Source organism: Eptatretus burgeri, chromosome 12 (genome assembly GCF_056783735.1).
Source record: "Eptatretus burgeri isolate ZD-2024b chromosome 12, Ebu_testis_v1, whole genome shotgun sequence".
NCBI classification, from domain to species: domain Eukaryota; kingdom Metazoa; phylum Chordata; class Myxini; order Myxiniformes; family Myxinidae; genus Eptatretus; species Eptatretus burgeri.
The window spans coordinates 35,917,109-35,929,062 of NC_140972.1; the positions used below are offsets into that span (position 1 = coordinate 35,917,109).

Here is an 11,954-nt window from a genome sequence, read left to right on the forward strand (position 1 = left end):
CGCGAGATGACGGTGATGCGATGGTGGCGAGTTGTGACGGTAAAGGTCGTGGCGGTTGTGGTGAAGCGGCGTTGTGGTTGGTGGTTGTTGTTGTGGTTGTGATGGTAATCACGGCGGTTGGTCCAAAATAAAGATAGTAAAAGAAAAACGGCTATCCTGAAGAGTCGCAGCACGTATAAATGACATGTATTCCCACTAGACAACGGGTTTGGGCCTAACTACACATGCACTTACCGAGATACCTCACCTAAGGGACCTGAATGGTGGTTTGCGAATCTGGTAACCACAACAATATATATGTAATATTAAATGTACATAATGGATATTATATAGATTTTATGTAGTTATATACAAGAAATTAATGAAATGTGATACAGTGCCTTCAGAAAGTATTCACACCCCTTGACTTTTGTCACATTTTGTTGTTACAGCCAGAATGGATTAAATATAATTTTTTAGTCAATAATGTTCAGAAAATACCCCATAATGACAAAGTGAAAACGTGTTTTTAGAATTTTTTACTAATCAATTAAAAATTAAAAGCTGAAATAGCTTGTGTCAGAGTATTCAACCCCTTTGCTACGACACTCCAAATTGAGCTCAGGTGCATCCAATTTCCTTTGATCATCCTTGGGATGTCTCCACAACGTGATTGAGTCCACCTGTAGCCAATTCATTTGAATGGACATTATCAGTCTCCGTTGGACTTGGACTGAAACGGGGGCTGATGGATTCCGTCTCGATTTTCGCGTACGTCCATGTGTGCATGCGTGCGTCCGCAACCATGTCGCAGACATGCATTTACCGATCTTGTTCAAACTTGGCACACAAATAATGAATGATGGCCTAAATATACACGTCATATTTTTTTCGACATCAGCTCCAACATGGCTGGTGGCCATTTAAGTTGTAAAAAACACCCGATGTTGAACACGTCCTCAAACATTTCTCGGACATGCATTTACCGATGTTTTTCAAACTTGGCAAACAGATAATGAATGATGGTTTACAAATGCACCTCATTTTTATCTTTGGAGATCAGATCAAAGATGGCCAACTGGCAGCTATTTTAGTTGTAAAAAAAAACCTGTTGTTGAACACGTCCTCAACCATTTCTCAGGCCATCACAAATAAGGTCTCAAGTCGTACGTGGAGACGTGAATAGACGTTAATGATAGAGTCAGAGTCTGAGTCTGAGAGGCCGTGGATCAAACCACTAATTTCCTGCCAAAATGAACCGCCCTTCAGCGAGACCGCGCATCGGCTGGATCCCATTCCAAGCGTCATGTTGTACCGGTTCCCATACTTTGAATGAACCGTTTATATTACATCCCGTAAAAGCGAACACCGATCGAAAATAGACAATTTTTTTTCGCTGCAAGCGGACGCCCGCGACCCCACAAAATTTGCCCGGCGACCCCACTTGCGGTCGCGCCCCCGGGTTTGAAAAACCAAGCTTTACTATAACACATTCACACGAGATAGTTCTAAATGTAATTATTTACCTAAACACATATCAGGTGGGCTCAAACATTTTTACACTTATTTACATACTTCACCCTGGGCGACAGGTCGCCATCAAATGGTTCTTCGCTGTTGAAGACAACCCTTAGGGGAAAGTTATGGGAAAAAATTGCAGGTGGGACCACGTGGCCCATATTGAAAGATCTTCTTTGGCCTGGAGGGTATCATTGTGGGACCATCACAGGGATAGACTACCCTCCAGCCCCTGGGGATTATTCTGCCCCACTTGCTGCAACACTGAAGAACACCAAGTGGTCCTTGGCACAACACCAAGTGGTCCTTGGCACTAACGTTGAAGAACATGGCCACACAAAAGTGTCCTTGGAGCAAACGTTGAAGAACGGGACCACACAAAAGTAGTCCTCAGTGCCAATGTTGAAGAATGGGGCCACACAACAAGTGGTCTTTGGAGATGACTTGGGAAGGCGTGACAAGGGCAGTGGGTGGGGCGACAGGCACACCCATGGCAAAGACATAGGCAGCACAGGCAAATGCAAATGGCAAACCAGGCTCGGCAGAAGTTGCTGGCCGGCCTCTCAGTGCACACGTACATGAGGGAGGTGGTGGTGGTGCCGGCCGATCTCAGAACAATCTCGGCCCTAACCTAACCATTCCACCACCCTTAATCTCATGAGCCTATTCTCGTCATGGTTCATACCCTCCAGTCCTATCTGTGCCTGCTCTATCCTAGCCCCCCCCTCTTTAAATTGTCTCTGTTGCCAAACTATAATGTCTGTCTCTTGGATTCCCCTCATTCAGTGCCAAATTCCAAAAAATAAATCCCTCTCAGCCCCTAAGGGTCCCTTAGGAACAAAAAGTGTATCTGTGGGAACCTCAGTGCAAGTTCAAGATACATCTGCAGATCCCACAGCTTCTCCAGCGGTCAGCAGTTACCTGAGTGGTGGATGATACAAAGGGGCAAACACAACACTCTGAACCACTCTATCCATTATCACCTCAATAATAAATAATTAAACTTCCCCAGGACTTAGCAAACTGTGTGGTTGTAACAAATGAATTCACTTGTTGCTCACGTTAGTGCTCACACTAGTTGGGGCCTTTACCCTCTGTTTTCATCCGTGCCTCCACACAATTTCCTGGCTGGGCAGTGTGACTCCATTACCAGGTCTACACACCAGTGTACTCACACATTGCACACTGAGGCCACCTTCAAGCTTAATCGCTCCATTGAGAATATGGGGAAAGCTCTCCGCCCCCCCCAGTGCCCTCACTGGCAATTGGCACTCCAGGTCCCTTCTCCATGGTTACCCGAGCCCGTACACAAATGTAGTATGTCCAGTGCCCACCATGGGCTCATGTCCTACCCTGGCCGACAGATCCTCCAGCGACAGGGGGTGCCTTCTTCAGCAATACTCACCTCTCGTGAGCCACACTCCCAGCCCGTCAAAACTCGTTGCATACCTGCAAAACAAAAACATTCCTACACACGGCACCAACCGCAGAACGGCCTCCATTGTAAATTTGACGAAATCCCTCTAACGAATCTCTTAACTAGCCCCCGGGTTTCCTTTGGTGGGAATCACTCCCTTCCAATCATTCCTTCACACCATGCACTCACATCCACTCTCGGGCCGCTGACCCGCATTCATTCCATACATGCTCGTTCACATTTCCACATCTCCATTCACACTGGTACCATCTTCCTAACTAATTCCCACTGACTAACTCGTGCTCACCCCCGTCATCCCTTACACGACGCACAGTCCATTTAACTCTGTCGCTCAGCTAGCTACATCCCCATCCCCACTAGCTCCATCAACCATCTCAAACACTCTGTCCCATCTCCCATCATAATACTCCCATCGAGAGCTAATCCCCTCTTCTTACTAATGCTCCTATGCCCCCATGGAGGCAACTGTTTCTCGTGCCTCCAAGTGGGCATGACTATTCTAAAAGTACACCTCCCCCTCCCTCTGACTTATCTATCCGAGTGCTCCTTTGCATGGTACGGACCACTTCCAATGCCCCCACTGGCATAATTATTTTACACCACCGCCCTCTAACTAATTCATCACTCGCTAATGCTAATGCTCCTTTGCCCCTTTTAATGCCCTCACTGCCATTTTTTTACACTACCTCCCCGTAACTAATCTATTGTTTTCTAATACTCCTTTGCCCTGTTATGAGTGGGGGGGGGGGGGTTGTTCACCCGCACCGCCTTGTGCTCAAAAACTCTCTACTCTATTCTAATGAGCCCCCCCCCCCACGTCCACAGAGGTGCTCGGTCTAGCCTCCACCTCTAAGGTCGGAGCGATCCATGAGGCCATCTCGTCGCCCTTCTTAGGTCGTAGTCGGTTAGGGTTAGGGAAGGGACCCTGGCCCCATTTTGATCTTAATCATCACATCACAGATTTGCACCATGACTCCCCCGCCCTGCCAAAGTCAGGTGAGTTTTGGGCATTTGCCCTTCCTTCTCATGGATTGAAGAACCTAATCTTCATACCCGTGGAGTATACGCTCACCTGGCTCTGGTGGTCATACCTGCGCTTCATCTTTACACCTACTAGATGGAGTTGGCAGCACACGAAAGTATGGACCCGTTCCATGCCTTGCACCAAGTGACATGTGTAACCCTCCCTCAGCAGTCTTTAGGGTGCTCTGGCACTGGACCACACAGCAGATCGACGGGCGTCCGTAACTCCCATCTGTACATAAGCAGCACTGGGCTGCATGTGGTGGCTCCATGTTGACTGGTCCGGTAGGCCATCAAAAAATACAGGAGATGTTTATCCCAGTCATCCTGATGGGTGGCAGTGAACAAGCTCAATTGATGGATCAAGGTCTTGTTGAACTTTACCACCATCCCGTCAGATTGTGGCCTTAATGGTGTTGTCCTGGTTTTCTGAATTGACAAGACACTGCACACTTCTTTTAGCAATTGGCTTTCAAAATTTCATCCTTGGTCTGTGTGCAGCTCTTCCAGAATCCCATGTCGACATTCATATCCTTCCATAAAGGCCTGTGCCACAACCCGAGCTTCTTGGTTGGGGAGCGCGTCGGCCTCTGGCCATTTGGTAAAATAGTCCATGACCACGAGGATGTATTTGTTACCTTGGCAGGTGTGGGGTCACAGTCCTAGAATGTCCATAGCCACCTGGTCAAGGATGGCCCCCACCTGGTGTAATTGAAGGAGGCCCTTATCCTCCATGACAGTCCCGTTTTAGCAGTACAGGCGTTGCATGCTCAACACCAGTCCTGTATATTACGCCCCATATTCACCCAATAGAACCGTCAGCAGACCCGAGATGTTGCCGTCCTCCTTCCCAAATGTACCCCCCCCCCTCCCGGGAGGGTACCATGCACCTGTTGTAAAATTGTGGTTTTGAATTTGGCTAGGACTATTACCAGCCAGGATATTTTCTCAGAGGGAATTTCTACCCACTTGCGATATAACATATTGTTTTTCAATTCCAAGGTCTTCCATTGAACCCCTTTGCTTGCACTCTGAGAGGAGTGACTTCCTCCCCACTGGGTCTTTTACCTGCTCATACCCACTCATAAACCGGCCCCAGTGGGGGCACGAAGTTTGAAGACGATCCGATCAAAATTACTCAAAAAATAAGGGTTTCGTCGACTCCCCTGATTTGCGCCAAAGTGACCTTGACCTTTGACCTTCACCTTCAAAATCTTATGCGCTGAAAGGGACTTCTATAGGCCTCTGATATGCGAAGTTACAAAAATTTCCAATGATAACTGTGCTCTGCAGAATTTTTTATACGTGATTACAGACAAAAAAAACAAACAAACAAAAAAAAACATACAAGCTGACTAACATATCTTGCAAAACTTCGTTTTGGCAAGATAAAAAACCCCACAAGAAACACTTCATTAAAAAAAATTACATTTTCTCATCAGATCTTGTGTTGGTAAATTGGTGTGGTGTTGATGTGGCGCAGGTATGATGGGCTGAATGGCCTCCACCTGCATCTAATTTCCTTGTGAATATTTTTGAGAATGATTTTCAAGAAAGGTATATGCTTAGCGGTCTCGCAGCCTTTTTCCAGATATGTGCCATACAATCTTCCTTTGTCCACTCCCCTCTTCAACTCTATCGCTCACCCTTCCCTTCACCGTCTTGCTCTTCTCCAACAACTCTCCACCTGGTGATATTAAGAGCAATCATCACATTGAATAATTGGATTAACTTTCATTCCATTTTTGTATCCCTGATTATTAGGTGTACATCTCAGCTGAACAGCACCGTGCTCATGCTGACACTCTCCACTTGCATCTGCTTCGTCTCGAAGGTCTCGTCCAGCATGGAACCCACCCACAGGACACACCTTCACGACCCCGGGACCACATGGTGCGTGAGGTGCAACGACGGGCATTGGTGGATGGCGAGCAGGGCCAATCGTCAACCGTTGGTCCTCTTACTTGTCTGCAGGGTCGTGAATCTTATAGACAGAGCACTGGGGGACTGTATGCATTTTTAGAGGAGTTTGAAGAAATTGCATTGATGGAAAATGGCAAAAAACCTTCAGCATGCACAACAGTCAAAGAAACAGATCAACCAACATCCCAGTCCAGGGAATCTTGAAAAACACCATGTGGTTGTATGAATGTCGTTCATACGACCACATGACATTGGTGTGCATGTGCATATGTTGTGTTGTTCGTGCACTATGGATTTTAATTGCACAGAAGGATTTATGAATGAAAGAATATGGCATGCCCAGGATGGAGACGATGCATTCATTCATTTTATTACATTTGGTGGTTGGCCTGCATCATGTCTCCTGATAGTGAAGGCTCTAAAGACTGAATCATACTCCACTCATAATGCTGTTTTTATGCCGAACAAACGACTCTTGTCACTGTGCACAGCGTTTGCTTTCCAACATGCCCCCTCACTGGCCTCCAAAGTGTATGTATAACATCAGTGCGACTCCGGGCATTGTCCTTGAAGATAAAATGGTTCTGGGGTGGGTGATCGACAAACGCTTGTGGGAAGCATTGTGCCAAAACCATGAGACGTATTGTAATGCAGTTATATAATTTGAATTAACTTGCCACTGATACAGCCTGTGAGCTTGATGTATAATGTCTCCTTCATGTGTGTGACCTCTAAACTACTGTTTGTTTTTTTATTTACTAAAAATCAACACTTGTTTTTTGATGTTCAAGTTCAACACATTTCTAGGCTATTTTGCTTCACAACAAAAGAAAATTGCGAAATGTTATTTGAATAGCTAAATAATTATTGTAAACGAATTACAAAGCATTTTACAATCAAAGAATGATTGAGAAAAATTGTGAAGAAGTTTGAATTCAAACATATTACCAAAAAAATGGTCAATAACGAATAACTGAGTTCATCTATCTATTGAGATGAATATGATTGAAAGTTCATTGCATTTTTCCCAGCGGCGTCGCAAGCAACAGATGGCAATAAGGTAATCGTCGGTGCTCAGAGCACGCAGAGATGCCGCTGGACCTCATTGATCTTCCCCACAAACCGATATTCTTCCAATGATCCCTTCATCTTCAGTTGTACAAAGTAATTGCATGGTGATAGGTCATGAGGCTAAGGAATGTGTGGAAGAACCTCCTAACCCCCATTCCTGCAGCATCTGCACGTCAGGTAATGAGGCACTGCATTGTCTCTGGAGGAAATTCCCAGAATCCCACAGCAATTCACATTGTTTCTGATGCATTGCTGAGTGTATTCCCCCACAGTCCCTTCATATAATACACCCCATTCATCGACTGAACTTGGGGCATAGGCATGTTGATAAAGGCCATAATTAAAAAAATGATGTACATTACCTGCACTTCCCATGGCTTTGATGAACGATTTTCTTTATTTTTGACTGTTGAGACCACCATTCAGTAGCTTTGCTCTTAAATGATGGATCAAATGAATTTACCAATGCTTCATCTACCATCATGATGCTGTTGAGGAACATGTCACACTCAGGATGCTGCTGCAGATGAGTCGTGCACACCAAAAGGAATGTGGCCCGTTTATTTTCTGTTAGTCGAGGCTTATGGACTAAATGAGTGGTCAATCTAAGCTGGACTAGCTAAATGACAGAGCCCCAGCTTTACTGACTGACAGAAGGGTAAAAGGGGCCCAGGCAGACAAAAGACACATGGACACAATGCAAATGAGTAGTTGAGTAGCAGAAATATAATCGAGAGCATGAATGAATGAATTTGGGTTCAACGAGAGTAGGAAGGATCAGACCTGTATGGATGACGTGCTTGAAACACTAGAGGGGAATATGGGAACAGACGCAGGGATTTGGATCCACAGAGAATAGAGATGAAGGGTGAGCATCTACCTTAGACTTGGGGAGGGAAACCTTGTGGGGGTTCTGAGAGAGTGTGTGTGTGACTGGGAACCAATAGTTGGAGGGGGAAGATGATAAGATAGGGTGGTGCATTCCAGAATTTAGGTGATAGAAAGTGAGAGTCCACCAACCTGCATGTGGTAGGTGAAAAGCAGACCTTGGGACGACTTTTCACCAGGAGATGTCACTAATACAAAAAAGTTGTAGATTTGACTGTCTCCAGAAGAATAAGATGGGAAGCTGCTGCACCAGCCCAGAGTGAGGAGATGCAAACCAAATCATTACATATACAGGCCTTATGCATTGTGATGAGCTCTGCATGGCTCAGAATAGACTTGGCTTTGTCGAGAATACCAAGGCAGACTTGGAGGCCTGTTTGAAGATATGGTCTGCCTAAGACAGGTTGTGACTGATATTGAGGCCTAGAAGCTCCAGGAATGCACCTCTTCCAGGGGATGGCCAGAAAAGTAAGTGGAGGGGCTAAAAGCCAATCCTTTTGGAAGGACAGTGTGAGAGCGTGGTATTTTCCTTTGTTAAAAGATGTTCCAGATAGCTGACCAGCAATTTTTCTTTTTTTTGAGATTTATAGACTAGGATCTCATGGCAACCTGACTCAGAATTATTCTGTACAGGGTGGAGTAGTCAGCAAAATGGTGTAGAGCAGGGGTTTCTAAACCCAGGGTCGCGACCCAAACTTGGGTCGTGACGTCACCGAACCGAACCCCGGACTGCCTCCAATTGTAGTTTGTTTGTGGTAATATTCCCAGGGATGGTTTGTACGATCTTTGTGAGGTTCTTCTTTATAATTCCCGTGGCTCCAAATATCACTGGTGGTGCAATTTTGACGCTCTTCAGCTTCCACGATCTGTTGATCTCATTTTTGAGGTCCTGGTATTTGGTCATTTTCTTTATTTCTGCATTATTTAAAACAAATTTTCTGGGTACTGATATCTCAATCAGCAATGCTGTCTCTTCCCGTTTGTTCCTGAGAACGATGTCCGGTTGCAAGGCTTTGTTTTCTTTGTTCACACTGGATGAGATCATCAGGTCATACGTGAGCACTGCATCCTTGTTTTCAATGTTTGCTTTTGTTTTGTGTTTCCATTAATTTTGTGGAACTGAGGTATTGAAATTTCTGCAGATGTGCAGATGTGTTCTGGATGGCTATAAACTGTCATCCTGGTGTTTCATATACTGGGTGATTCATCAATGTGTGTGCTCTCCTTTGGAAGGACGTTAAACTGGGCATCCCGTCTGCCGGCGTTAATTGGTGGGTTTTAAAGATCCCATGGTGTCTTCCATGAAGAGTAGGCGAGCTATTGCTGGTACCATGGCCAAATTCCAAATTCCTGCCCGAAGGCCTCAGTTATTTTATAACTTGGTTTACAGATCCGCTGACGGTATATTTGCCGGAATGAAATATAAATATAAAACACATTTTTAGCCATTTATATTTATAAATTTTCCGCCGAAGGTGCAAAAGTTTCAAAACCCCAAATGTAAACGTCGGCATTTATTTTCAAAATATAATTTCGCGTGCGTGCACCAAAATGCCGAGTCCCCTTTAACCAAACTGCGCAGTAGAGCTGCGTAGTAGTCTTCGGTCATGGTGTCTGAGCAGTGGCCAGCGTGGTTCAGATTGACTGTGGTTTCTGTGGCGAAAGTGATTGTTAAGAAGTATGTCAGTGGTATAAATTCGAGTGACTGTCTTGGTGATTTAATCACACAACATCTTGACGACGAATATTCTGGCCGAACGATTGCATCAATTCAGTGCAGCAGCAGGGATGATTCGCAGGCTACTCTCGATCGTGCCGATTTTGTTTACGTCGAAAGTTGTACACCATTGTTCGTATTGAAAGATTTCGGTGCCAAGTACGTCAAAGTTTCCCTGCGAGATGCTGATATTCAGCCTTCAACGGACTAGAAATCAGCCTTTGATGTGCTCATGGGGATGGGGAGACGGTACGATCAGATGCCCGCTGAAAAGTAAGAGCTGGTTATGGCTCTGATTGAGCATGTTGACTATATTGTAAAAACAAGTTTTAATCCTGCTTTATTGTTTTTCACATCAGATGATACAATGAACATGGGCATCCTGCATTTGAATGGTCTTCCATCTTCAATGCCTTCTTAGATCTTCCTGGTCCAGGATTTATATTTATTTTCCCCCCACCTACCCTTGTCTTTTCCATGGAACATCCGAAAACAAATCATAAAAATATGTAGTTTCTAAAAATTGAAATTATATTTGTATTTCGACCTACCGACCCTACATTTTAGCTGAAGAACTGCGTAAACCAAGTCATAAAATAACTAAGGCCTAACTACTTAAATTAGCATCAGGCCTGGCCAGATGGTTCGTGAAAGATTTGGGCCAAAAACCTCCCACAGCCAATCCCACCAAAATGTGGGAATACTTGTGGTCGTTTAACAAGAAGAACATTGTTTGGGGAAAACATTTCATGATGCATTAATAATGAACTGCTTGGAAATGCAAAAAAGAAAAAAACCTGGCCTTAAACATATTCAGCATCATTTGCCATTTATTTGGCCAAGAAAGTCCATTATTCAAGAATATATTGCTTCGTGAAAACACCTTCGTTTGATTTTACTCACAGGAAACATCGGAAAAAGCTCTTCGCTGCATACGTGTCTTTGCATTTGTATCATCCTTACTTCTCTGGAAGTCTGGTGGTGAAAATTGCCAAATGTATGTTTTTGGTGTACAGCATCGAGGCTCGGAGAAGAGCTATGACACATGATGGATCAGGACGCAACATAACAAAAGGAACGGCAGAAAGGGCAGAGGGAAATGCCAACACCAGAGCCGATGGTCAAGAAAATAGATGGAGACAGACAAACAAGGGATGCGGGTAACAGTGAGAGGTAGGGAAGAATGCAAAGGGTGGACAAAATGGATATAGAAGCAAAGTTTGTGGGTGTAAGGGGGGTGGGTGGGAAGGTATAATGGGATTGGGATGGGGATGATCTAAGATGGTGCTGAACAGCTATCTTGAATACTTGGATGTAAAAATAAGACTGAAGAGAATGTGGAAGTTGATTCCACAAGTGGGAAAAAAAGAAACAAATGAGTGGAGGTGGGCAGTGATTCTGGATTTTGGGGGTTACACCAGAAGGGGGCTGCTGTTGGTGCATGTGCACCCTGCCGGTAACTGGGGGGTAAGGGCTAAGCACGGAGAGGGCAGAGGGTGCAAGACCAGAAAGGAGGTGGAACAAGACAGATACCACCTAGCTGTCGGCGATGGCGAAGTAATAGACCCAGAGACTCTGCTTCATTACGGGAGATTCCAATGATTGTGAAGGCCTTGGTTTCCACAGCATCCAGCTGAGCAAGATTTGAGGCAGGGAAGCCAGCGTAGAGGGGAAAGCAGTACTTCATCAAGCTGCAGATTAAGGTCTTGTATGTGGATAGGAGTTCAGGAATGCCAAGGAAGGACCTTGTACAGCGGAAGATGCCCAGTCGGCAGCTGGCTTTGGAGGCCAACTTTGAAATGTGGTTTGTCCAAGAAATATAATGGCTGATAGTGAGACCCAGGAGTTTGAGTGACTGAACTTCTTTGAGTGACCCTTTCCCACCTGCAGCAGTGCTACACAATACACATTTAGATAGAGAATTTGCGTTCTCCTCCTCATCCCCCTCCCCAAGACCAGTGGCAAAGATAAAACACCCCTATACATCAAGTGGGATCATGCTGATCCGATGTAGCACGTCTGGATGTAATCAGCCCAGAACTGGAGGAGTAGTGCGACAAACACACAAACAAACACACACCGGTCCATGAATGAGAGTAAGGATACTATGCATGCCTGGTGCCTCCTGTCGCTTCGCTGATGGGTTTAATCAAAAGGCAGCATGTTGTACAGTATTTCACAAACATATTGCATACGATCTGTGAATCTCAATGTGGATGTAAAATAAAGTGAACCATATAAAAAAAGGGTCTTTTATAAAAACGTAATTGTTGTTTATGTGCTCCTTCCGTGTATTTTTATATTGCTTTGAGAAGTATTACTCTTTTATGTAAATTTGTGTGCTTCTTCTAAAGGGTTCCTGCTTTCATAGAATAAATAAATGAATACTTTGAACAC

General features: G+C 44.8%; 1 protein-coding gene across 2 annotated transcripts in view; it reads left to right on the forward strand.

Annotated features, from left to right (window-relative positions):
* Positions 1 to 9,047, forward strand: part of DIS3L (DIS3 like exosome 3'-5' exoribonuclease) — a 102,449-nt gene extending 93,402 nt beyond the window's left edge. For both annotated transcript variants that reach the window (XM_085850139.1, XM_085850140.1), the window contains one exon: positions 5,723 to 9,047. In XM_085850139.1, the coding sequence (XP_085706265.1) occupies positions 5,723 to 6,085 (363 nt within the window). In that variant the 3' untranslated portion in view covers positions 6,086 to 9,047. The remainder of the gene's footprint in view (positions 1 to 5,722) is intronic.
* Positions 9,048 to 11,954: the final 2,907 nt, after the last annotated feature.